The sequence below is a fragment of the Triturus cristatus genome, chromosome 6 (assembly GCF_964204655.1).
Source record: "Triturus cristatus chromosome 6, aTriCri1.1, whole genome shotgun sequence".
NCBI lineage: Eukaryota > Metazoa > Chordata > Amphibia > Caudata > Salamandridae > Triturus > Triturus cristatus.
This window is the reverse complement of record NC_140589.1, coordinates 405,457,112-405,484,172: the sequence shown is the minus strand read 5'-3', so window position 1 is coordinate 405,484,172 and position 27,061 is coordinate 405,457,112. Positions and strand designations below refer to the sequence as shown.

Below are 27,061 nucleotides of genomic sequence, written 5' to 3'. Positions count from 1 at the left end.
CACCCCTTTGTGAGGAGGTAGGACGCAGCCTATTCAAGTGTTAATGGAGTTGGGCGCAGCTCCGCCTTCTCATCCTGCCTGTGATGGCCCATTCAGGCACACATAAGCTCTCCATTGTTTGTGGCTATCTAGGAGGAAAACACATAGCGCAACTGCCAACTACACACAGTCATGCGACCCCATGACAGGCTGAAAGCACTAAATGGCTAAGGCAGAAAAATGCCAACTTTCTAAAAGTGGAATTATTAAAATTTAATTTAAATTTCAACTTTACCATAAGAGGGGTTTTTTCATTGCAGGTCTAAATACACCAAACATGAACTGGTTCCCTATTTCCATTTGGAAGTTTAAGCTTTTTAATGTAATAAGGTTACTCCAATGTTATCCTATTGGAGAAGCAGGCCTTGTAGTAGTGAAAAAATGAATTTAAGATGTTTTCACTACCAGGACATGTAAAACTTGGAATCAGACGTCCTGCTTGTTAAATACATTGCACCCTGCCCTGTGAGCTGTTTAGTGCCTACCCTCGGGGTGACATATCTGTTAAAAAAAATGAAGGTTTGAGCCTGGTAAAGGTTTATTTTGCCAGATCGACATGGCAGTTTACAACTACACACACAGGCTGCAATGACATACCTGAGACATTTTTAAAGTTCTACTTAAGTGGGTGGCACAACCAGTCTTGCAGGCTCACCAGTAGCCATTTAATTTACAGGCCCAGGGTAGATGGAGCACCACTTTGCAACTGACATACATAAATTAAATATGCCAATTGGGGATAAGCCAATGCTGCCATGTATTAAGGAGTGAGCACTTGCGGTTAGCACCGGTTAGCAGTAGTAAAGTGCACAGTGTCCTAAGGCCGGACAAGATTAGTAAAAGATGGAGAAGAAAGGCAAAAGGTTTGGGGGAATACCACCATAGAGCTGACAAATCTAACTACCACTATATAGTAAGTAAAATGGTCTTCTTTTTTCTTTCTTATTTTTATGTTCACAGTCATTTACAAGGATACACAGTGTGCACTTCCATGCTCCTTGATTTCCTGATGTCTTTTTTTAAGGCAATAAAGGGGTGGTGTGTATTTTTGATGTTTGTTTTTTTTACCTGTTTTACCCTGATAGTTTGTATGCTCATGCATTTCTAAATGCAGAAAATCTATGATTTTTTATGAAACCCACAAATCTTACTTGGCATTTGCATCTTTATTGCAATGGGGGTAACAGTATGGTACTTTACTTAATCTTAGCCTCATGCCTCTTTGGTTGAGCTAAGCCTTGACTGCTCATTCGCATCTACCCAGGGCTGTTTTATTAATGCGAACACTGTCCTACTCTGTGTCACTGGGCAAACTTAAGTCTTTCCATTAGGAGTAGAGTGGGACAGTGCATGGTGTCACTAGTAAATGTGCTGTTCCCAGTGCAAATATGAACTCACACAGGGGAACAATCCATTAGTGAAAGATGGACTAGCAAGTTGAAGCTGTTGGAAGGGGTAGATATTCATAGTGATGTCTGTAGGATCCATGAAGCACTCTTTACCCTTCAAGGGACACTCTATGGGGGAATATAGGTGTTACATCGCATGCATTTATTAAAATTATAATTATAAGTGAACTATATAGGGCCTTATATACAATCATGCACACACAGCATCTTCAGTTCTGAGGTGCTCTTGCTTACCCTTGGTGATGAATATTTGCGTGCAAAATTTCATTTTCATCCTTGATCTAGTGGGACTATAAATATCATCATTGGTGCACGCATTTTGCTCCACAAATAGGTGGTGCGCAGTCAGTGTGCCCATAGAGGGGAAACAGCCATCACATTGCATGTGTTACAACCCATGCGATTACAACGTGGTTGTTACAACGACAGCGTTGTTACATCGCAGTACCATTACAACGCAAGTCGTTACAACGGCTTACTGTGCGGTGGGCGCTGGACTTAGGAATAGTATAATTTACTATTCCAACTCCAGTGTGTGCAACAGTAGTGAAGGTGTTGGAATAGTAAATTATACTATTCCTTAGTTTAGAGCACCCCCTACAGCAAGTCGTTGTAACAACTTGCGTTGTAATGGTACTGCGATGTAATAACTCGGTAGTTGTAACGACCGCGTTGTAATCACATGCGTTGTAACGCATGCAATGTGATGGCTGTTTCCCATCTATGAGCACACTGACTGCGCACCACCGATTTGTGGAGCAAAATGTGCGCATCAATGATGACATTTATAGCCCCACTAGATGAAGGATGAAAATGAAAGTCTGTACTCCAATATTCATCACCACGGGTAAGCAAGAGGACCTCAGAACTGAAGACGCTGTTTGTGTGTGTGTGTGTGTGTATATAAGGCCCTATATATTTCACTTATAATTTGTGGCCTGCATTCACCAATCCGCAACAAAGTTAAAAAAAAAAATCTGTACCTCCTACCTAATTAAAATTTGGAACATAATGTTTATGGGTCATATATAAAACGTTACCCTAAAAAAAAAAATCATTTTCAACGGAAACCTACATATTGAACTTTCTGTGATAAATGTAAAAACTGGCTGGATGAAAGTGCTGGGGGGAGGGAGCTTTTTCTACTTCCATTGAGCCTGAATTAAATTACACGTCAATGTTCAGTGTCCACTTGTGTGCTATGTATGCATTTCTTACTCTACATGTGAAGATTAGCAACACTGAAAAAAGGAGACAAGCGTTTGACAGATTCTTTCTGGTGTTTGAAAACAGAAGAAAAATTGGCTGGGTAGAAAAATCCATCTCATTGGAGGGACATCTCAGAAAAAAAAACTCTGAGTCTGCCCTTCTGGTTCCACACACACTTGATTGAAAACACAAAAATGTTCTACAGCCTTGTCTTGTGGCGAGACTGAGACTTTCCCAAAAAGGGCATCACTTCCAGTGGCTTTAACCTGCCCAGGATCAGGAGTGTTTAAAAACACACCATGGCCCTGCCCCAGGGTTGAAGTACATATTTGTAATCCTCTTTGACATTGTTAAAGAGCCGGAGATGGAAAAGGCAGTTGAATTACTGAACGTCCATGCTTTAAGGAAGGATCAGATTGTTTTGTGGCACCCGAAACAGCTGTGTGGTCTCACACCTTCAAAAACTCTCTTCCATCTTAATAAAAAGTCAAGAGAAGGACACCTGTGGTCAGAATGCTTGGGTTAGGCCCTCCCACCCTTCCTCTTACGCAACACAGGTACAGCCTTTTAGTACTTTTTCCTCTTTCTTTTTTATTTGGGGTATGTTTCTTCACATACTCATTTCACAAAATATAGGGTCTTTTCTGAGTATAAGCGGAGAGCAAATTGACAATAACTTGAACTATCCTTCATCTTCTGAGTCCCAGTGTTCTCAGGTCTCCTTCCCACATTGTGTCTCCTCAATGAGACGGGCAGACCCAAAAGGAAAAAAACAAAGAGTGCTTAGGTTACTGCCGTATTATGTTAGACAAAAGGGGAGGGGATTAGTGCTCCATCACCAGTGCCTGATTGTGCCAGTGAATAGTGTAGGGGATACATGTGCTCACTCTCTTGTGGCCCTCAACTGTGCCCACAAACCCTTCACAGAAAAGGAACATACAGCAGGTACTTGCCTGACCCCACAACCCTTCTGGGCCGTGGTCAGGGAAGACGCAACCTCCTCATCTCCTAGGGAAGCCCCGGTCTCTGGCACTGTGCTTCTTGAGCGGTTCCTGCCTTTGTCATCTTCTTCCAGCTCAGTGTCGACAGAGGAGTCCCACGTTTCCGCCCGAACGCCGGTTTACCCGTGGTCCTCCTCCTCGACGCTGATGCCTTTTCTTCTCTTTTCCTGATTCCTGGTCCTCATGTCTTCTTCTGGTCCGTGTCCTTGTTGGCAATCCTCCGGCTCCGATCCCACTCTCCACCATTCCACGCCCCATGTCCCTCTTCCGTCTTCCTCTTCACTGGCCACGTTCTCATGACACGCTGCGTCTTCTAGACCGGAACCCTTAATTCCGTTGGTCGAGGACGGCGACCATAATGGGAATGTCGCCATCCGGCATCTCGCTACCGGACTCATTACAACACCTTTTGCATTTTTCTCTACCTTGCATATCGGCCGAGGATGACTATTTTATACCCAGGCAGGCCTGTGACAGAGGTAGCAAAGCCAAACACTCCTCTTTTCCCCTCTACTGCTTACCTGCCCCCAAAAACCTACTCCGCTGCCAGTGCCTTGTTCCTCTATTTGCTGCCTGGATAGTGGAAAACGATGAGTGGATAGGTGATAGCTTCCCCAGTTTTGCATTCATAGTTGTGAACAAGCCTCTCTTGAATGTGGATGTGGGAGGAGGATGTCCATCAGCACCCCATTGCTCCATTCATTATTTACAACAAGACCAGTGTCAGGTGCACTTTTGCACCGTCCCCTTCATGATTATTTGATGCTGTTTGTGGCAGTAGTTTCACTGATGATGTTATTTGTGATGTCATCTGTGATGCGGTGTGTGAGGTGATAAGTGGTACACTCCGCTGGAAGCTAAAGTTTCTTAAATAGACTAACTTGTGAAGCCCACAGTCTTAGCTTTAGTATTACATATACTGCATCATGATTACTCAGCTTTTGATTGATTACATAATCAGGCTACTTCCAACAGAACTCAACTGAACCTCAATTAGGTTTATTTGTGGCTAGTAACCTAGTTTAAACTTTATGTTAAATGCCTCCAGTTAAATAAGAGGCAGCAACTGTAGATGGCAGTTCGGCCAAGAAGTGACCATTCTTAGATGAATCCATCTCTCCTCAAACCAACACTTTTCACATTAAAGTTAAATTGCTCATCATTTTTCAAACAGTGCAAAACTTTTGTGTTACCTGTTGTACGTAATCGGCTTGTGATTGCAGTGTTCCCAGTGGTTGGATCCTACCACAGAAGAGTCTATGTAGTAGCCAATCAAATCCTCTTCTTGTTTTGGCTTATCCCACTGCACAACAACTGACGTTTTTGTGTTTCTTGTGGCCAGTATACGACCAGGGGCTGATGGCACAGCTATAATAAATAGAAATAAACATCCCGTTAGATACCCAATTAGTGTATTTTCTCATTTTCTGTGAATGTTGACACAATTAAAACACACTTCTAATTCGGAAATTCCCATCGCAGCTGCCAGAAATATGAAACTCAGCGTTTTGAAATTTAGCAGTAAGGGACTTTTTTGACTGTCTGCTTGTTAATGGTAAGTACGGTGAATATAGATTAAGGTAATTGACAAGCATGAATTTTGGTTAAGAAAAAAAGCACGTCTGCAGGATTTGATAGGGCTTATTGAGGGCTGGTCTGGTGTATGCTTTTATGTCTGTGTGTGCCGAAATAGTATCAAAAGGGTAGAGTTATGTGTTTAATACTGTACATCTCACAAAAGTGAATAGCAATCAGGAAAATTAGGAATGGTATTCTGTAACAAACGTTATGTAGGTTCAGTGGTGTTGCCCATGTGCCCATTTTAAGGTAGTTGTTTCCCTGGATGGTCTGTGAACAAACTATCGGTGTGCTCCTGTGCAGCTCTGATCTCTGATGGGCATCGTGGAGCAGCTGGCCGGGTCGCTGCTCTGTTACACTGTGGAGGGAAGATCTCCAAACGTTGATGCGAGCCCCGTTATTCTCCCCGCAGGTGGGTTACCCCTTAAGGGCAGCAGTGCTCAGGGCATCAATGCAGAGTCAGACTTTAGAGGCACTGATACCCAGCCTGACATTGTGCCCGGAAATTAATTGTGTCTGGTTGTGGGTCAGCACCCTGCGGGTAGTGATGCATTCCATGCCTGGACCTCTTACCCAGGCACACTGCCCTAATTTTCCACTCTTAAGACCCCTTCAGGTGGATGACAAAATAAAGCCAACTTCTGTGTGATCTATGTTCTCCAACTTCCTTGGGAGTATAATTTACAAGGTGCATATTTCATTACAAGGATTAATAGGATATGTAATGGGTCAGTTGTGATTCCATGATTTGCATGAGGCACAGCCCAATTCAAATTAGTAAATGTCTTATTTAAAATATGGACGTGATTTTACAACACCAATAAATTCAATATTGTACGAGTGTTAACATTGTTTGTAGTAAGTGCCTGGCCTGTTCTGCAAAATTAACAGTGTTATCCGAGAGCCCAGAGACCTGCTGCTGCTTATTGGTCCGCCACATTAAGATGTCACTCCCCATCACAAGGCTTAAGTAAATAATATGTTGGAGATTTTTCCCTATGCCAACTGCATAAACAGAAGTTACAAGTATATCTCGGTCGAAATTCGAATAGAGAGAAAAGTAAAAAGTGCATTCGAATACATTTGTGTCGAATACATTGAGTCAACACAAAATGCAACTGTCAATACTATAAACCTCAACGCTTCCTAGTAGCAAGTTATTCCAAATCTATAGAAAAGGACATTTTTCTAACGTTATACCACGGCTTGGGAGACACCGTTTGCAAAGTCCTTGCAGCTTTTATAAGATAAAACATTCGATTCTTTTTCATAGTAAAGTGAACGTTGTTGTGTTCACTTTTATCAATATGTATTATTTGAAGGCATTTCGTTTTCTTTTTTCCTACAAAGTTTTCACTGACACTTATTTAATTGGTTTACTTAAGGCATTGAACGTGATGATCTTTGCTCACCAATGTAGTTTTGGAATATAACGCGTGTGTTTGCATTATACACGTTCAGCTGGAAGGGTATCCTAGCTCCTGCAATAACAACGTTTATTGTTACCTAACCAAATGGTACACATTGTGTCGACCTCCGAAGGATGAAAGACTGAGTAAAACTGCCTGAATTCGAGGATTCAGACATGTACATGTCATGCCAAACACAGATTTCTGGAATAAATTCATTAGACCTCTGAACCACCTTTCCATTCCATTTCGTGATGTCTGTCAGGTGTGGGTCTCCTTTAAGTAACTATTTATGGTGAGCTCTTTTGAACTACAAATGTATTTTGACAACTGTTTTTCTAATGTCATCCTCGGTAAAAGCTATATAATTGTAGCAATTAAGCTGTATGTTTAAGCAGTCTTTGGATTTCAGTCAAATATGATTTTTATTTTAGGTAATTTAAATTTTCTATTTTCCCGATCTCTGCTTGAACTAGAACCCTGGTTCATCTTTCAGGCCTCTGTATTCAATGCAGTGCTTAGGTGATTACCATACACAAAAGAGGGTATTCCTAATGACTGAACACTAAGATTTTTATTAGTTCTGGACTCCTTGGTTCGAAACACTACTAGGAAGATTGTGAACAATGCCATACCCCTTACATAGCAGTACTTACAATATAAAGTCTTTCTTTGCATCGGAAAACCATAAGTTATTGTCCTTCACATGTGTCTGATTTGCCAAGTTTACAGGAGTGGAGAGCCTGGAATTAGACTAAACGAAAATCCATGCAAATGAGCAAACCTGATAAGCCAACAGCTGACATGGGAGGCTTCAAGGTGTCTTAGTGAAACTCCTGCATTTGTTCCTCAGTCCAAATAATAACATTTCAAAATTTTGATCGTGTGAACATATATACAGAGTTGATATTCCAGGTTAGGATACTTCTTTAGTATAAAAGACCAGATTGAGAAACGGTAGTACCTTTTCATACAATTTTGACACCAAAATTACAAAAATCCAATCAGTATACCCAGATTTATGAAATTTTAAATTTAAGGATAAAAACTAGCAAATAGTCACGCAAGACCGGGTCAAAGTAAAAAATGATGTCCAACCGCAATGAAGCGCGAGTGGGATACAAAAAGTGAATTGGGCCCAGTCGGTGCTTACCTTCGGACTTTGAAGAAATTTCAACAAAAATATTCTATGAAGGAAGAAGTTCAGCAAGGCAAGGGTGTGTCCGAGAAGGAGGCAGCATTGTCAGGGAGCCGCTGGACCAACGTTGCAGTGAAGATTTCCACATTCAGACTTTTCTCTTTTTTCTATTTTGGAAGTCATCATTCTCCAGCAGGACAGGGCTGGAGGCAGTAGCCAAAGAGGGCTCGACAAGGTTGGATTCCCCTTCTTCGAATGACCTTCAAACAGGATTAGCTGCTGCCGTGGAGAACAACGATGGAGGGCCTGCCACAAAGACAGGCCAACTGGCGATTCACCTTAGGTGGATAGACGTCCTGGTCTCCTCTTGGTTCTCATAGTAGCGTTTAGGCAAAAATCTTCAGAGTCCCAAGTTTTGAATTTTGGCTATCTGGGCACTTTTAACACCACTCACATGAGTCCAGGGAGGTGCCACTTGCAGGATTGTGACTCACTTAGGTTGGGATAAGGTGCAGGTTCAAGATGGTTGGAGCATTTTCTGTTCCTGAGGCTCGGATCATGAAGCCAGACAAGTAGCCCTTGAAGTCCCTCTGGTAGTCCTGGGTTAAAGCAGTTGAACAGGGCTCAGGCAGTAGGTGCAAGGCAGGCTTAAGGAAGCAGAGCAGTCTTTCAAGGTGCAGCAAACAAGTCTTATGAAGTACACAGAAAGCCCGAGGAGGAGGCAGTCCTCTGAAAGACGTTCTACAGGTCCAGAAAGTGAACAGACAAAGGGGTCTGAGGGTCCTATTTTTGACCTAGTGCCTTCTTTGAAGTAGGTAGACATTTCTAGAGAATCCCGTAGACATTCTTGGAATTTCCTGCATCCCCTGCCCTGGCTCCAGCCTGGCTGAAGGCACGATGCACTCACCAAGCCCTTTGTGTGAAGGCAGGGCACAGCCCACTGATTTGCAAGTTTGGCTGTGCCCACCCTCCCATCCTGCTAGTGATGACCCATTCAGGCCAGGCACACATAATCCCTCTAATGTGTGGCTGATTGGCCCTTTCATATGGCAAGAACAGGCTGCAGGTAACAAAAAGGGCAGGAAAATGGCAACTTTTTAAAAGTGACATTTTCAAAGTTATAACTTAAAATCCAACTTTACCATTGAAGAGAGTTTTAAATTACAATTTCTTAGACACCAAACATGTCCCGGTCCTAATCAATAGTTACCACTTATTCAATGTAATAAGGCAACCCAATGGTATCCTATCGATGAGGTAGGCCTCATAGTTTTTAAAAATCAGATTTGTTAGTTTATCAATACCAAGAGATGTACAACATAAAAGTACATGTCCAACCTTTTAATTACAATGCACCCTGCCCTATGGACTACCTAGGGCCTACCTTAGGAGTGACATCTGTAATAAAAGGGAAGTTTAAGACTTGGGGAATGTAAGGCTTGGCAAGGGGTTTGTTTTGGCAAGTTAAATGTACAGTTTAAATCTGCATTCAGGCTGCAGTGGCAGACCTGGGACATGTTTTGAGAATCTACTTAAGTGGGTGGTGCAATAAGTGCTGCAAGTTCAGTAGTACCATTTAAGTTACAGGGCCTGGGTATATGATATGCCACTTGACTAAGGGCATCTAAGTAAATTAAATAAGCCTATTAGCAATATGTCAATTTACCATGCTTCAGGGAGTGAGCACAAGCACGGGTTAGCAGTGGTAAAGATCACCAAGTCCTAAGGCCAACAAAAACAAAAGCAGGAAAATAGGAGGGTGGAGGCAAAATGTTTGAGTTGACTCTGCAATGAGGACTAAGTCTAACACTTCCATTTCCAGACAGTTACCTGATCCTTCCCAAAAAATGACAGTTTATGTTGGGTAGAACAGCCTAGTACATTTAATTGGAGACCTAATTGATGCCTTCTTTAGATTGAGGCAGGCCAAAAGGAATAAAGAACATTGATATGCCACTCATAGATCTAGCTACACCCCATGTATGGCTGTGAAACCACTTTAATTCCTATGACCTTTAAAGAGCAAATACACAGTGGTAGTGTAAGGAAGAAGCTACCAGTTGTAGAATAAAGAAGGCAAACAAGCAGTCTTTGTCTTTGCTGAGCAGGAGTAGAACTCTATGCTTGCCAATGTATACTTTTAACTTAAACGTCCATGATCTGGTCCTGTGCAGTATGTAGGCACCAAACCCTATGTCTCCTTCACCTACTAATTTACTCTTATTTGTATATTAAAATGATTTTGTTTTGCTTAGAAATCTCTACCTTTACCTCTAATTAGCTAATAATGGATCAGTTAAGCTGCACCACTGGCAGACCAAATCAACTTTAAAAAGGGGCTTCCAAATATGTACAAAATAAAGAAGGAGATGATTGAAATACCCCATTCAATGCCAAATATTGAAATTTTGAATATTTAGTTATACCTTTCTACCCCTGACATGCTCCTACTGCATTCCAAGAACTGTCAAATGACAACTTCTATGACATAATGGTATATTGGATATCTATGTAACGGTATACTTAGATGATATTCTTGCATTTTCCTTATCTATAAAGATACATCAAGAACAAGTTAGAGTAGTTCTCTCTCACCTCAGACAACATTTCCCTTATGGTAAAATAGAATTCTGTTTGTTTGGAGTAACCTAGCTTAAACTTTAAGGTGCAAAACACAAAGATAAATTTGCAGGTGAGTAAATCTACAAATTCTAATAAATGTAGTACTTTTGGTGATTCACCATTTACAAGTGTACATTTATTATATGTGAAAACTTCCTTGTCTCGACCCACTGAATTCAGGGGATGGAGTCTAATTTATGAGTGTAAAGTTACAACTAGAAATTAGGCACATGTAGACGGAGAGCTTCGCACCGAGGTGTAGAGCTCCATATGATAAATTATATGGAAAGTTCAGAAAGAGGTTATTAAACTTTAAAAGAAATAGTACAAATATGTGTCAGATAAATAATTATGTACATTAATGTTATTTATTTTTTCAAAATGTAGAACAAAAAAAAATATTATTGTACTATTGAATAATTTTAAATTATTAAGATAAATATAGTACATTAAATTAAAATTATTTTTCAAAGATTTATTGATAACAGATTCCCACCTAAAGCAAAATGCTTATATGTTTTTATTATATATTTACATTGTTTTAAGTATGTATAGAAATAATTCGTATTAATTAATGTTTTTAGTTACATTTATTTTTTTAATAAAAAAGATTATTAAAATATTTACTAAAATAAAAAGTATTTTTATTTATGTAAACTTTTTTCATCATAAAAATTCATTTATACATATTTTGTTTTAAAGTTTAAAAATGAATGTATTTTAACCTTATTACCTATGGGATGGTATTTTTAGTCACTGCCACCAAATATTTTCTATCGGACGGTGTTGCACTAACAGTGGTTAGCCTTGTATGGTGCTGGATTTATGTTTAGGATCTGTCTTGGGACATTGTGGGCCATAGTAGCTTTAGAGGTGCAGTTTGTAAACATGAATGGCAGTGGGTGCATTTCTCTCCCTAAACCCTTTTCAAGCAATCTTTAAACTCATTATTACTCCTTCTTTAACCCTTCCCAATTAGCAGTAGATTTTCCAGCCACTCCACTCTGTCCCCCCACATTTACTGTTAAAACCTTGGCTTACATGTGTGGAGATCTCAGATTGTCATGGTGGAGATCTTAGCTCTGAAAAGATGGAAAACAAAAGGTGGAAGCAGAGACCTCCACATGTAGGTTACTAAATAGCATTTTGCAGCATGTGAGTGGTACTATTATAGGACTACTAAACACTCTGCAAAATGCAGTCTCTGAATTTGCCCCTTTGTGCATAGGGCATAAACATGGATGCCAGCAAAAGACTAGGGGGTAGATTTACAAAAGACTAACAGAACACAGCACAGCATAGCAACCACAATTGCTGCATTGAGCGGTGGCACTGAGCTGCACAGAGGCATGTTTTCTAATTATGGCCTGCTTCTTCTTACTTGCTTTGTGCTGGAACTCTTTAAGGAAGCCTAGACCTTACACACCCTTGAGCAATGATCTGTCTACCATAGAATGTTTTACTGGAATAGTACCATTCCTGTATGAAATTCAAAGCCTACAATTTTTTTGAAAAAAATTACGCATTGAATGTGTTCTGTACAGTAGAGTATTGAAATATAAGGAGAAAAAAAACATTCTTCTACGCTACATCTTTTTCAACAAGGCATTACCTTTTGACACAAAGCCCAGTTTAACAATTTTAGTAGATTTGACTTTGCATCAAAATAACCTGGTCGGGTGCCCTGGAATTCTCAAGTACCATCCATGGAACACACCTTTAAAGTAACATAGCACAAAATAGCACAATGCGCTACTTACGCTATAAAAAAGGGTACTATCCAGCACAAAAAAGCTTTGCCCTGAAATGTAAATACCATGTCGAGGCCTTGAGTCACTTTGCTTGACATTGCACCTAAAGTTTTGAAAAATATGTCTGTCACTCTCTTATAACAACCTATTACAAGAATGTCAGAAAGTTCTAAGATTCATTGCATTCACCAATTTTTTTACAGGGAATTCATCCATCTTTCTCAGCCATCATAGCCCTAATCAGCTTTATGGCCATGAGGGGTGATCCTTTTCCCTCTGGAGAATATCATGAGCAAGGACTTAATATCCTCATGAAAATCTTTACCACTGGTTCTAGTCTAATGAATGTTATGTTTCTTTGCTCTACTGTGCAGAAACCAACACCTTTACAACTATGACAAGTGCCATTCTATCTGAACAGGTTCCTCATAATTAAGCCCAGTATACTGTTGACTTCACAAACATTATATTTTTTAAAACTACTCAATGAGTACTGTTTAATTAAACACAATATCGTGAATTAATCACTACCACAGGGGGTGTGGCCACAGCCGGACTGGGAACAGAAACCATTCATGGCAATTCTATTAGAACCGGGAGGGGGGTGGTGGTGGGGGTGCCAATGTCAAGCCAGTCCAGCCCTGGCCTTCAGCCTGAACTGGGAGATCCACTCCCTAGTCCACAATATTCACCTGCATCACTCCTCACCGAGACTGATTGCCCCCCTTAATGCCCTGGGGGTCCCCGTGAGATAGATACATGTATGTTGGTGCCTGGATTGTGGCTGCACAGCCCTTTCAACCACTGATAGCAGATGACAAGGACTGCAACCCATTTCTCATAGACTGAGGCCCACTCACCTGGTGGGAGGCCAGGGCCACAAGGCCCACTCATCTGTTGGTGGGCCGGGCTGCTATAAGTGATGCAATTTGGTGGGCAGCAGACTTGGGGGGACCTGCAGACTTTGCATGGCAATGCCCCCCTGCTGAAGACATCTGCCCTACGTTTTGCTGAAGTGCTGGAGGTGGGACCTTGTGGCCAGCAGAAGAGGATTGGGCCCTGTGGCTGAGCTTCCCTCCTGCAGGGTGGCCTAGTGGTGCCTCCCCTTGTCTGGGGCTCGGGTGAGCTGCGAAGGGCACTCGGGGCACTACGACTGGCTGGGGCAGAGGATAGCTTTGACTGCTGTCAGATACAGGGAGACAGGGAGGTCTACTGCCTAAGCCTACGCTGCACTGGGCGGGCTGGGATCCTGGGGTGCTTGCTGTGGTAGGTGTGGGTTCCTGGGTTCCTTTAAAGGTCCTTGGAAACACTGGCCTCTGGAGAATGGCATGCCTGGGAGAGCCCCTTACAATGGTGCCATAAGCTGTGGCTCCTTGTGCTTCTGATGGCTGTGGACCCTCTCTAACAAATACAGCTTTCCTCTAGTGTGCTTCCCCTTACCTTGATGACTAGGAACTTGGGTGAATTATTCATGAGCTGTGCTTATTCCCCTGAGCTGTCCTGCCAGTGCTGCACGATGTGGCCAAAACGGAATTGGACTAGGTGAAATCTTTCCTCAGATGTGCGTTCCTCCTGCAGTTGTGCCTGGCATGCCATCTTCGGGGATCTGGAGTCAGAAATTATTTGTGGTGATGTGGCCTTGGATTGGTCTACAGGGCTTGTGGCGCAGGGGGGACCTGTACAGAGTAGTTGCCTCATGTACACCGGCCTCCTATATACTGCCCATCATTTGCTAACCGATTGATGCCTCCACTTACCCATTGGTGACATCCATGCAGGCCTTATCACCTGCTGAATGGTCCTTGAGATTGCCCTTGTGATTGACTTGTGACTGGTGCCGGCTCCGACTCCACCACCCTCAGTAGATGGCTGGGACCCTGACCTTCAGGGGACTTCAAGATTACTACTCACCTGTCCCCACCCTGCTGAAGTGGGGTGGTCCTGAATTATTTTAGCAAAAGAACATATTTCCTCACTGGTTCCTCTCATAATGGGTAAAACTGATCCTAACCACTTCAAGTTTGGCTTTGAGCCTCATAAATATACTGCTCGCAAAATTCGATGAGGCTGGTGATTCACCAGCGACTGCAGGCCTCCCCTCCATGGAGCCTGAGACTCATGCCTTGCTGCTTTTAGATGAGCGCTAGCCTCTAGTGTATAGACTCCAAAATTGATAACCTGATGGGCCATCTTGACCGGCTAGAGGCTCGCCTTACCAGGCAGGAGACGAGAGATACTGATACTGAGCAGCACATTTCTTCACTGGAGGTGGATCAAGCTACTATAGCTGTACACTAGCAAAAGCTATGTGTGGTATTACTAAATGTAGCTGCCAAAAAATTAGGACTTGGAAGCCTGCTCTCAGTGAAACAATTTATTCCTGGTAGGCATCCCTGAATCCATCAATAACGGGTGGATAGAATAATTCATTGAAAAACTGGTATGCAATCTATTTGACATTGACTTTTTCTACAAATACTTCATTGTGGAGCACGCTCACCCTTCTCTGGGCCCTCCTCCGGTCCCTGGAGCACATCATTGTCAGGCTTCTCAACTACCATGACCAGCACACTGTACTTCAGCTGGCTCGGGACAAGGGTGTAATCACATACCAAGGCTCCAAACTCTTCTGGTGCAGTAGGCCCAGCTAGCTTTCTGAGATGTTAAGACCCTTCTCTGTGAGCACAATGAACCCTACGCCATGCTGTAACCAGCCTGACTCCAATGTAAGCTGAATGGGAAAACAACTATCTTCACGTCACCGGCGAAGGCCATTCACAGCATTAGGAATGTCATTGGAACACGCACCCAGCATTACCGCATTACCCAGTCCTCCAAGCATGGCAGTGACACCAGCCCATCTTGAACCTCACTGGTCTCAAGGTTTGAACTACCAGGGCCCTTTTTCCCTTGTCTGTGCCTGAGATGTACGACTAATGTCACAATCAATCTCTACTTTTTAGATGTATTCACTTTCCCTTCGGAAGTAGGCCTAATATGGTGTTGTCTGGAATGGCAACACTTGTCACTCCCCAGACAAATGTAGAGCCAATGTTTAACTCCGATAGACATATGTTCTTTTGAAGCCTTAACTTTCTCTTCTAAGGACTGCTGATATCAGGCTGTCGTTAGTTGGGCAATTAATCCTTCCTTCTTGTTAAGTGGCAGGGTGGTCAACTGCAATGAGTTCCCCCCTAGTGCATTGCACATTTACCTTGATACTTCTGGCCATGGATAATTGTTTGTATTTTTGTTATTGCTTTAATGACACTGTTTCTCTTGTTAGGGTATTCACTTCTTCCCAAGAATAATTGCTTGTATTTGTGTTATTGCTTTAATGACACTGTTTCTCTTGTTAGGGTATTCACTGATGCTAGGGAGGATCAGTATGGGTGGAGCAAGAAAATGGGTTTTGTTTGCATTTCTGTTTGTTATGTTTTTGTGCCTTGACTGCTGACCTCATAATCTCTTTTGAATATCAGGGTGTATGCTTGGGTGGGATTATTAAGTGCTCCTTAAAGCCTTTTTGGCCCTTCTGGTCACCTAGGCTATTTTAAATATCACCAAAAGTATTTTTCCATGTCACTACCTGCCACCAAGACAACAGAGGTCAACCTTAAATGACTCATGGGAAAGCAGAGGGTCCTAGCCTATTTGATGCAGCAGAGCATTTGTATCTCACAATTGCACACCTCAACCCTAGACGCAAGTGACTTGCTAGTAACAAGGCTATTCCTGGGGTTTATGCAAATTACTAAGCCTATACCAGGGAAGTGACTCTAAAGATAGGGCTTCCAGGTCGCTTGCTGGTGGAGGTATCATAACCACTGGGACGATATGTTATATTACAGCTGGTAATCCAAGGAAACAATTTGCTATTTTTTGCACATACGGGTCCAATACTGATGATCTGGAATACTGATGATCTGGAATTTGTCTGGGCTATCTAGGGACAATGTTTAACTTTATCCCCAGTAGTATTATTTGGATGGGGATTTCAATCTTGTTATTGCCTGTTATCTAGACTGTTCTAACACTGCAACTCATACCCATCGTGGAGCAGCCAGCTCCCTGTGTGATCTTATGAAGAAATGTTTTCAATAGTTAACAAATTATCCAACCCCAGTAGAGTGATATTAAAATCTACGCCCTCTCAGTCACTATGTGACGCTCTAAATAACTTTTTTATTGATAAAATAAAAGTCATCAAGGCCAGCATTCCCACATGTCTGAGTCTGATACGTGTAATGGTACCTATGAATTCATACTCTTTAAATCAGTTTCCAGCAATAAGCGATACTGCCTTCCTGGACCTGCTGACAAAAGTCAGCTCAAGTTCTCCCTGTTGCCCCCCTTGGATCCTGAGAGAGGTCTTCTCCACTCTCCCTGGTCCAGCTATATCTCTCCTGAATGAATCACTGTCCCAGGGCTGTGTACCCGACACCTTTAAGGAGGCCATTATCATCCCTCTTTTGAAAAAGCCAGGGGCAGATCCCGAGGTATTGTCTAACTATCGCCCAATATCTTTGCTGCCTTACCTGGCCAAGATACTTGAAGCCTATTTGGCAAGATGCTTATCCTCCTTTCTGGAACAGTCTGAATGGCTGGACCCTCATCAAGCAGGTTTCCTGCCAGCTCATTCCAATGAGTCAGTTGCTCTGACGGTTCTGGATACTCTGCGGGGGGAGGCGGATAGGGGTATTTCACAGGCCCTGGTACTTCTGGATCTCTCTGCGGTGTTCGACACTGTCGACCATAATATTTTGGTCGACCGTGTCGAGGGGGCAGGAATCCAAGGCTCAGCTCTTAAATGGATTTGTTCCATTCTGGGAAACTGATCTCAAGCAGTTCGTCTAGGTCAGTTCACTACCCCCATGGTGAACACTGCGGTCCTCACTTTCCCCCCATCTGTTCAACCTTTATCTTTTTCCCCTGATTCATGCTCTTAAAGAAAAGAAAGTCTGTACTTTTAATTATGCTGATGATTTACAACTTGTGTTTCATATTTGCAACACCCAAGAATCCATCCTTGAATTTCAGACTACGATGCTGTTCATCCATGACTGGATGAACAGCAATCACCTGAAGTTAAATCCAGATAAGACGGAGGTGATTCTAACAGATGGCTCCATGAATCCCTGGAGCACCCTTTTTTGGCCTCGGGAGTTGGGACAGCCCCCTACGCCCTCGGCCTCTGCAAAAACATTGGGGGTCATCATTAACAGCGACCTTACAATGAAGACTCAAATTGGCGCTGGGATCTCTACGTGTTTTTTCCAGAGGAGGAAAATAAGGAAAATCCATAGGTTCCTTACACAGGAAGCTAAGATACAGGTGGTTTTAGCTATGGTGATTTTGCACATAGATTATGCCAACTCTCTATATTTTGGCATTCCAGCTAAGCTTACCCACTGACTCCAACTGGTGCAGAATCAGGCAGCAAGACTGATTTTACAGGAAAATAGGCGCCAAGATGTTACCCCTCTCCTGAGGAAGTTACACTGGCTACTATATATAATTCAGAGATGCGCCTTCAAGGTGGGATGTATCATCTTTAAATCTCTGAATGGTAGGAGCCCCAAATTTGTTGACAGGATTATTAAAAGATACATTCCTACTCGTAATCTGCGATAGGCCGAGTTGCATCTCCTGACTCCTTCATCATTTAGGTTGAAGCGTACCGGCGGAACTAGTTTTGTTGTTTTGCGCCCTAAATATTTGGAACTCCTTGCCATTAGAAATCAGATCCTGCACAGATTTTATGAGATTTAGGAGAGTTTTAAAAACATGGCTGTTTAGACTGGCATATGAGTAATGTTCAGGATTATGGCATCTTTACAGCAGCGCCATGAAACCAATCTGGTGTACGTGCGCTATATAAGTGATATATAACATAACATAACATAACATGAAGGATAGTGACCTACTAGACTTTTGGAGGGTTCTTCACCCTATGCTTAGAGAAGACATGCATATATCCACTATCCACTGGTCCTGGGCTAGATTACATTACTGGCTAGGCACTCATGACATCTAAGATTGGGTTGGGCAAACAGAACACTTTCCTAGGACCCTTTCTGACCACTCCTGCCTCCAAACATTCTACTTTTGCATCAACACTCTCTCCCCAGTCTCTGTTAGATCCAGTGTTTCTCTCTGATATCCAACACGACATTACGGAATTCTTTGACACCAATGAGTGCTTGTTTGATTCAGTGGGCACGATGTGGGAAGCATTCAAAGTGTACATCAGAGGGATGTGTATGACCAACTAGTTCTCGATGAAACAAAGATGGTTCTGGAACTTCACCATTGCCAATTAGAGCATGACATAGAGACCGCTTATCAGCCACATCAGGTGGTGGAGCTCCAGTTGATCCTAACAGAATATAATATTCTGACGGAAAAAGGACACAAACACTCACACAAATATCATATTGCGTGTACATATGGAGAGGGCGATAGGCCAGGCCGAACATTTTACCATGTGCCGCTACGGTGGAAGGGCGCTCCTGCTGTCAACAAACTGAACCGTGATGATGGCATGATGGTGTTTGCTGCCAAAGTTATCATTACAGAATTTGCTGCATATTACCCACAGCTATATTCTCGACACTCGCTAACCCAGCAGATTATTCAACATACCTTAGCTGCCTTACTTTGCCGTGATTGGAGGGGCCTAATGGGGTGTTTCTAGCAGAGCCCATAATTTTAAACGAGATCACCATAGCAGTTACCTACTTGCAAATCCCCGGGAAGTGATGGCCTTCTCTCTGAGTTTTACACTGCTATTTCACACCACCTTGCTCCTTCTGTAGCTATACAAAGAAGCATTAGGCACAGGTGTCCTACATCTTTCTTTGTGAGAAAGTATCCTAATAATGCTTTCAAAACTAGACAAGCCACCCCCCCAAAACATTGGACTCCTATCAGCCCCTCTCCCTCATGAATACCAATGTTAAAATCCTAGCAAAAATGCTGGCCAATCAGCTGAATCTTCTGCTTCCCAATCTCATTCTGCATGACCAGGCAAGGTTCATCACCAACCATTCCACCTCATACAACCTCAGGACAGTTTCTGCACTCCTACATCAACTGTGACCAGATAAGGAAGCAGAGGCTGTCTTCCTAGATGCCACTGAAGCTTTTACTTCTTTTTGTGGTTCTGTGCAGAATCAGATCCCTGTTTATGATCTGGGTCAGTATTTTATTACCAGACCCCATACCAATTGGCAGAGGCACTTGCCAGGGTTGCCCTCTGTCAACATTACTATATGCGGGAGTAACTGAGCCACTGGCGACACTGTTTGTCATCTCACCTCCACAGTCAAAGGGGATTGACATCCATGCTCCGCAATATTGTTATAACACACTATGTGGATAACATTACTCTTTATTTGAGTAATCCAGGTGAGAATCTGGACTTGGTCACCCGTGAGTTTTCTTTATTCGGGTGGTATCGGGCATAGGGATCAATTGGAGTAAGCATTTTTTTCCCCTTGCCACAGCTATTAAAATTCACCCACTTTTGCTGCCCCTGCCTTGGGTAACAGACACCCTAAAGTACTTGGGGATTTACATTAGTACTAGCAAACCGGCATTAATTCTTGAGAACTATGGAGTCACAATATCTGCACTAGAAGATCAGATCCAGGGACGGATTAAATTGCCTTTCTCTTTAATGGAGTGTGCATCTCTAAAGAACATGTTTGTTCTCCCAAGGCTGCTTTATCTATTCATGAGCATACCTATTCCTCCACCTCCTTATTTTTTTCATACCCTTCACTCTCTTATGGTACATGTTGCCTGGGCAGTAGGGCAGCCTCAACATAGCTGGGATACTCTGGTACTGCCCCAAGATTGGGGGAGCCTTGCAGCGCCTGATTTAAAACTTTACTATCTATATACCCAAGCCTCCTTTGCACAATATCGGCTCAGAGCTCCCCATATCTGACTCATGCTCGATGACAATCCTCGAATGAAATAGAGACAATTGCTTATACCCAGCACGCCTGGGTGTGACTGCAAGCTACGCTGGGTCATCGAATATTATACTCACCTAAGTAGCTGATCATCCACTCCCCATTGTACAATATATTGTGAAAGAGGGGAGCAACTCAGAGAGTAGCACGATGAGGCATTACGGAGATGGACATTTTTTACCCTGACGAGCGCTCTGCGAAATTCTAACTACCAAAACTGGTTACCAGCATGACAAATTAGACCTGTTCACTTTTTTGGGCATATGCGTGAAACTCTGGGACTCTTGCCTGGAATTCCTGGCTGCTCCAGCTGAATTTAAAACACTTACCTTCTCCTCACAGCAGCTTCTCCTCGACACCCTCTATGTCATCTTTATGCCTCTGCACAAACTGAGACACTCCTGAGCTTGCAGCAGGATAGGATTCGCTGGGAGGAGGAATCGGTAAACCATTATCCATTAAAGATTGGACTGGTGTGTGTGGTCTAACCCAATCTCTCTCCCCAAATGATAGACTATACCTTATGCATTTTTGCTTTCTTCACAAGGCATATTACACCCCAGTTAAACAGTATAATTGTAAGTTCCGGCCTAACGATGAGTGCACCAGACACCATGGCAGGGAGCCGATTTCATGCACCTAGCCTGGCTTTCTCCCCCACTTTCAGACTACTGGCATGCTGTCTTCTCCACCCTCTTGAACATATTTTATCTGCACATGCACCCATTGCCAGAGTTGGAGCTTCTTTGTCTCCCAGCAGAGATGCCTGTCATTAATAAATGGTTTCTTACATTAGCCCTGCTTCTTTCTAAGTGCAGGGTGGCCTGTACATGGGGTTGGGCGTGTTTCCACTTTTCGCGAGTGATGATTAGATATGGCACATAGTCAACAGCAGTGAACAGTATACTACTCAATGCTCCTGTCTTCTAGCAGACCCAGGGATATATGGGGGCCTTTCCGAGAGTTCTTGATATCACAGACACTGCCCTTATCCCCTGAGTTCCCGTCTGCATCTGTAGCCCACTAATGTGATTTTGACACTGCTGCTGATGCCCACTGACTATTTGTCAAGATTTGCACTTCCAGCACGAATACCTTGTCATTATTTTACTATTGCATTACAATAGTCTGCATGAATTGCAAAGTGAGCGTTTCTTGATTTCTTCATGCAGCACCAAATGCAGGGCCGGCTTTAGGGCGGTGCGACCGGTGCCACCGCACCAGGTGCTGGCTTCCTGGGGGCGCCGCATTTGAAAGTTTATTAAGCTTTTGAAGCACCTGTTGCAGCGTTTCTTTCCGCCTGCAAATACCAGGCCGCACATAAATGTCAAGATAACTGGTGTGATTAATTATTTTCCTGGAGAGAGATCAGCGTTTTGTATAGTTGAGGTTTTGACTTAGGTGAAGTTAGTGCGGAGGGTTAACATGCCTTCTGCAAAGAACTTGTATCAAGTAGATTACAGAGTGCATATGATGTAAACAGGTCAGCAGATTACTGCTTTCAAAAGAGACATCCTTTTGTTACTTGCAATTTATAATTTAAAGTCCTAATATACAACAGTGAGCTATTAACTTTCATCCCAGAACTGCATGCACACTGCAAAGTATACATTATTAGAACATTGATTAATGTTGCAAAAGGGGTTAATTTGGCTAGAAATCGATTCTCATTATTAAAGAAAACTCCCAACTATGCTGTTTCTTTTTCGACTCTGCGTTTGTGCTTCCCCACACCAAGCACTCTTAAACTTTACTGCCTACCAGTATGGGTGACATGTGACTCCTACACTTTCAGTCCTTTGGCTTAAGTAACATTTCCTATACACTGATTTACACTTGTATGATTGATTGTCTCTATATAACTAATTCAATGCATCTGAGAGAGTGTGGTTATGGTGACTTGGTCACTGCTAAAGGGTGCTAGTGAGAGAATCCGTGGTGGAGGTGGTCATTGGGGGGGCGCCAACATTGTCGCACAGGGCACCACCAGCACTAAAGCCGGCCCTGACCAAATGGATTCTAACTTTTTTTATTGCACTGTGTATGAAGATGCAGTTCTTTCTTACTGTTAAAATGATTTCTAAATTTGAAACTGTAAATAAATAAATACATTTAAAAAAAACACTACCAAGGATGTCTATGGTCACAAGATACTTAAAGGGTGGAAGGCCTAAAGTTCTGGTTTTGGATAGACCATAAAAAACGGGTTTTCTTATAGTTCACAATAAGTGAAAACTAAAGGCATGGGGTGGGATGCTCCACTTCTCTCGGTTCCGTTTTTCTGATCCATTGCAACCTGGAAAATTACACGGTAAAGCTGACATCCTGTCTCAACATGGTGAAAGTAATGAAGAGAAGGCAAGTTCATTAATATTGCCTGTGGCCACTTCTGTACAGCTTGAACATAAGAACAACAATTCATGAAACAGGAACGGTTACAAGAGGAAAGCACATGAAGAAACGAAGTACAAGAAGTCCTATGTTGGAACAGGAGGACATTTAACGTGATGGGTGGAGTTCTAAGTATGAATAGCATGGAATAATTGGTAGCATTCATATTTTGGTGGCATCAACTACACAATAGAGAACAAGAATTGGTCAAGAGTTGTGTTGTAATCCAGTAAGAATAGATATTTATGCCTTTGATTTGTTGAGTTCTCTCACGGCTTGTTCTCAAACATGTTCCACAGTATCAATGGATTTCCTAGTCGAGTTATGCTCCTCTGATACATATACCATTTTCTTTGAAGTTATGGACTGTTTTGCTAAGATGATAGTTTGTTTCACTCCATGCATTACTCACACCTCAGAGTCATAATTTTATCTTCTTGAAAGAGATTGTATGATTGCTTGGCATCTAAACATCTTTACTGGTTGGTCTGATTGATTAATTGAAGTCAAACAATGCATCCGTTGTATTAGAACACAACATGACTGTGTATTGTGGATGCCAATTGCCACTCACAGTAACTCATTTCAGAGCTCCCTCCATCAATTTTGAGGTTGGTAGAGAAGTCCTGTCATTGCCTTTTCACCATGCAAAACATTCAGAGTCAATAGCCTATTTAAGCACTCATATACTCAAAGGTTTAACAGTAAACAACAGCTTACACATATGTTATATTTAAAAATGATATAGGTACGGGGCGTGGCTTGGCGCCCGAGCTGAATGGAGGCGCACGGGTGAGGCTCCCGGCTCGCCTAGAAGACTCTGTGTTTTGCGGTGACTCTGCTGCTCGGCTGGAGGCGTATATGGCCGCATAAGATACTGGGGCGTGCTGTGGAATGCCCGCTGACCTCCGTGCAATGCTTCAAAGATGTAAATTGTTGAAGTGAGTTTCACCGCGGATGTCTCTTCAGTGCGGCCGCCATTTTGTTTTGACGCGCTAGTGCGCGTTTTCATAAAACGGAGCCGGAATACTGCTTTTGTTCTCTACAAGCTTACTTGCCTCTCTGTCTGCATTTCGGAAATTGACTTCTGGATGTCTTTTCACACGGTTACTTAATCATTAAATGCTATACTTTCTACATTGACTCTCCCATCAGCTTCTCTGCTCTACTTCAAATGGCAGCCATTTTGTGCTCACATTTTTTCAGTTTTTTCCTCTCACAATTTACCTTTACAGTATAGTGCTCCCTGAGCCTGAACTATCTTTTCCTTGTAAATTTCAGCAGCTTTGAAAGAGAACAGTGCTATTCTGCAAATTACTGCCAGTTTCCTTGTCTCATATCCTGTTTTTGTTGGTGCTCTATTTTCTTCACTGGTGCTGCACGCTGTGCTGTGTCCTTTTGAGAATCTTATTTAACTCCTTAGCTTGGGTATTTTCACCTGCCTCGCTTTATGGTTTTTCAACGGGCACGAAACCTGTTTGAAGGCTGACAGAAGATTCTCACCTTCAATGAGAGAGTCGCTTCTGTCATATCCTGACGGTGTGCTCTACTGTTCAACACATTGAATCTTCTATTTGTGAGTCCACTTTTCTTTGCAACATTTTGCATCGATGCGCTTGCTTCTTACATCGCCTGCATCAGCATGGAGTGCGCGGAGTGTGCTTCATGGGCAGAACGAAGCTACCTCATTCCTCAATTTCCAAGCCAAGACACATTTTGATTAAGAATTCGAAGGTCTTCTCTGAGTTCTCTAAACTAGAAGGCTCTTTGGACCCTTCTTCTCAAGATTTGAACATTGCAATGGAGCCCCCGTCCATAGCTTCAGGGAAGTCCAATACCAAACGATTAAAAAAAGACCCCCCATCACCACCCAAATCAGCTTCGCCTGTATCAATGGAGCTACTTTTGGAGGAAATAAGAGCTCTTTGGCCTTTCATGGAAGAGACTAATACTAAACTACAAACCCTAACAGATAATTGGTCTCAACTTGAGGCAAGGGTCTCTTCTGTTGAACAAAAAGTTTCCTCCTTCAAAGAAACCTGCGTCAATGTCTCTCATCTTCATTCTCAAGTCTCTATACTTCAGAAACAAGTCGAGGACTTGGAAAATCGTAACAGGCGGAATAATCTATGCATTTATGGCCTGGGAGAAGGTCTTGAGGGGACAGACTATATTTCCTTTTTCAAATCGTTCCTTCCAAAGCTGCTCCATATGCCAGAGGGAACGACACTCAACATTCAACGGACGCATCGATTAGGTCGTATGCCATCACAGGTCACGTCCTCATCAAGGCCTAGAGGAGTTATCTTATACTTCTTGGAATACACAGATTTGTTGAAGGTCCTCTCAGCAGTAAGAGCCTCTCCGAAGGTCACGTGGTCTGGTTCATCTTTGTATTTCGCACAGGACTATGCTAAAGCTACTGCAAGTCGTCGCAAAGCATTTTTAAACATGCGGGCCGATCTACGTTCAATAGGAGCCAGATATGGTCTTTTTCACCCCTGCCTCTTTAAAGTTACACATAATAACAGAACAACTACTTATGAGGACCCTCTGCATCTATAGAGCTACATCAATTCGTGCAAATCGGTTGCTATGGACTCCTCTGGGCTCACATCTTCCTTTAATGCCAGACATGATTATTTGTTGCACCTGCTATTTGAGTTGCCGCTATCCATAATATGCTTTTTCATAGCTCAGAATGTGTTCTTCCCATGTTCTCGGTTTCCCTGATGTTGACCTTTTCTAGGTCTTAATTTTTGATTACCTGTCTTATTATAGTCTTTGTATTACTGTTATTGCTTTGTTTTGTTATATTTATTCTAATGTTTATTCTGTTTTGCCTCTGCAGAATTTTTATTCGTGTCTCATGATGTCTTCCCGGTTGTCCGTTTAGCCGACCCCTGGATGTGTCGTCCATTCCATGTGATTCCACCCCCTTCCTCGTTTTCACCTGGTCTTTCCTCGTGTAGGTATGTCATCCTCCCACAGTTCCATTACTCTCATGTTTTCAATCTCTCCTTTCCTATTCTTTCCGCATATTCCTTTCCCTCTTATCTTATGTGTTGTTTTCCTTCTTACTCTCTGCATTTCGCATTTCAATTCCTTTTATGCTTCATTTAATTTAAATCTCGAGGTGGTTTGTTTCCAGCTTCTAGTGTAACTTATCTCTCTTATTTCTCATTTGCTTTTCTCTCCCCTCACTGAATCACAGCTCCAGCTATGCTTCTTCCTGCTTTTCCTGCTTCTCCATAGGACTCTATTTTCTTTTACTATTTTCCATTAATTTCCTCTCTCCTACCTGACTCCTAATAACTATGCCTAGGTTTTTTTTTTGTTCTTCTCTATTATTTTTCATGACTTCTTCATTGAATTCTAAGGTTATTTTTCATATTTCTTATTTTCTAATATTCCTAATCTGTTATGCCGTTGAAATTAATATCATGGAATGTTAGAGGGCTGAATTCCCCCATAAAAAGACAAAGAGTTCTGACTCATTTAGCTAAACTAAATGCAGATATAATATTCCTGCAGGAGACTCATCTCACGGAGAATGAGTCGTTAAAACTAAAAAAAGGTTGGGTGGGGGAAGCATTCTATTCCAAAGGTGATGGTAAGCATAATGGAGTCATGATACTATGTCGTAAGTCGCTTAATTTCACGTTTCTTTCACAAAAGTCTGATGTGGATGGTCGTTGGCTTAATGTTAAATTAATGTTGAAGGATGTTCCAGTCTCCTTTTTTTAACGTTTATGGTCCTACTGGTGGTGACTCCTCCTTTTGGCACTCAATTGCTCAACAGCTTACTCTCTGTATGGAAGATAATGTTATACTAGCAGGAGACTGCAATCAGATTTTTGATCCTTTTGTGGATAGAAACTCTAAAGTCTCAATTATCCCCAATAAGCCACATAAATCCTTTGTTCACGCTATTACTCAACACAAACTTTTAGATGTTTGGAAGTTGTGTAACCCAACCACTAGAGAATATACTATATACTCCCCTGTGCATCATTCTCAAACACGTATTGATTACTTTTTTGTATTCCATAATTTATCACAAGCACGTACAAAGGCAGAAATAGGACCTATATTATTATCGGACCATGCACCTATTTCAATTGATTTTGACATTTTACCTAAAGCTAATACCCCTAGAAGATGGAGATTTAATACCTCCCTTTTGTTGGATCCAACATTCTCTTCCTCTTTCTCTGCCTTTGTTGAGGAATATTTTTCCTTAAATAATACTAACTCTCTACCTTTCTCCATTATATGGGATGCCTTTAAGGCTTCAGCAAGAGATTTTATTATAAGTTTTGTGGCCCGAAAATGCAATATTGCTCGCAAGCGCTCGTGTTCTTTATTGCAGCATATCAAGAGACTGGAGCATTCTTTTTATAAATCTAATTCGAAAGTTGTTCTTGATACCCTTATAAAAGCAAAATTACTCTGTAAAAAGGAATCAACTGAAAATGCCTCACTGTATTTACTGAAGTCTAGCGCAAAATATTATGGTGGGAAGAATAAGG

General features: G+C 42.2%; 1 protein-coding gene across 1 annotated transcript in view; it reads right to left on the bottom strand.

The window, feature by feature from the left end:
* Nucleotides 1-27,061, bottom strand: part of MYOM2 (myomesin 2) — a 586,141-nt gene that overhangs the window by 220,275 nt on the left and 338,805 nt on the right. The window contains exon 16 of the mRNA XM_085610818.1: nt 4,852-5,026. Coding sequence (XP_085466944.1) covers nt 4,852-5,026 — 175 coding nt within the window. The remainder of the gene's footprint in view (nt 1-4,851; nt 5,027-27,061) is intronic.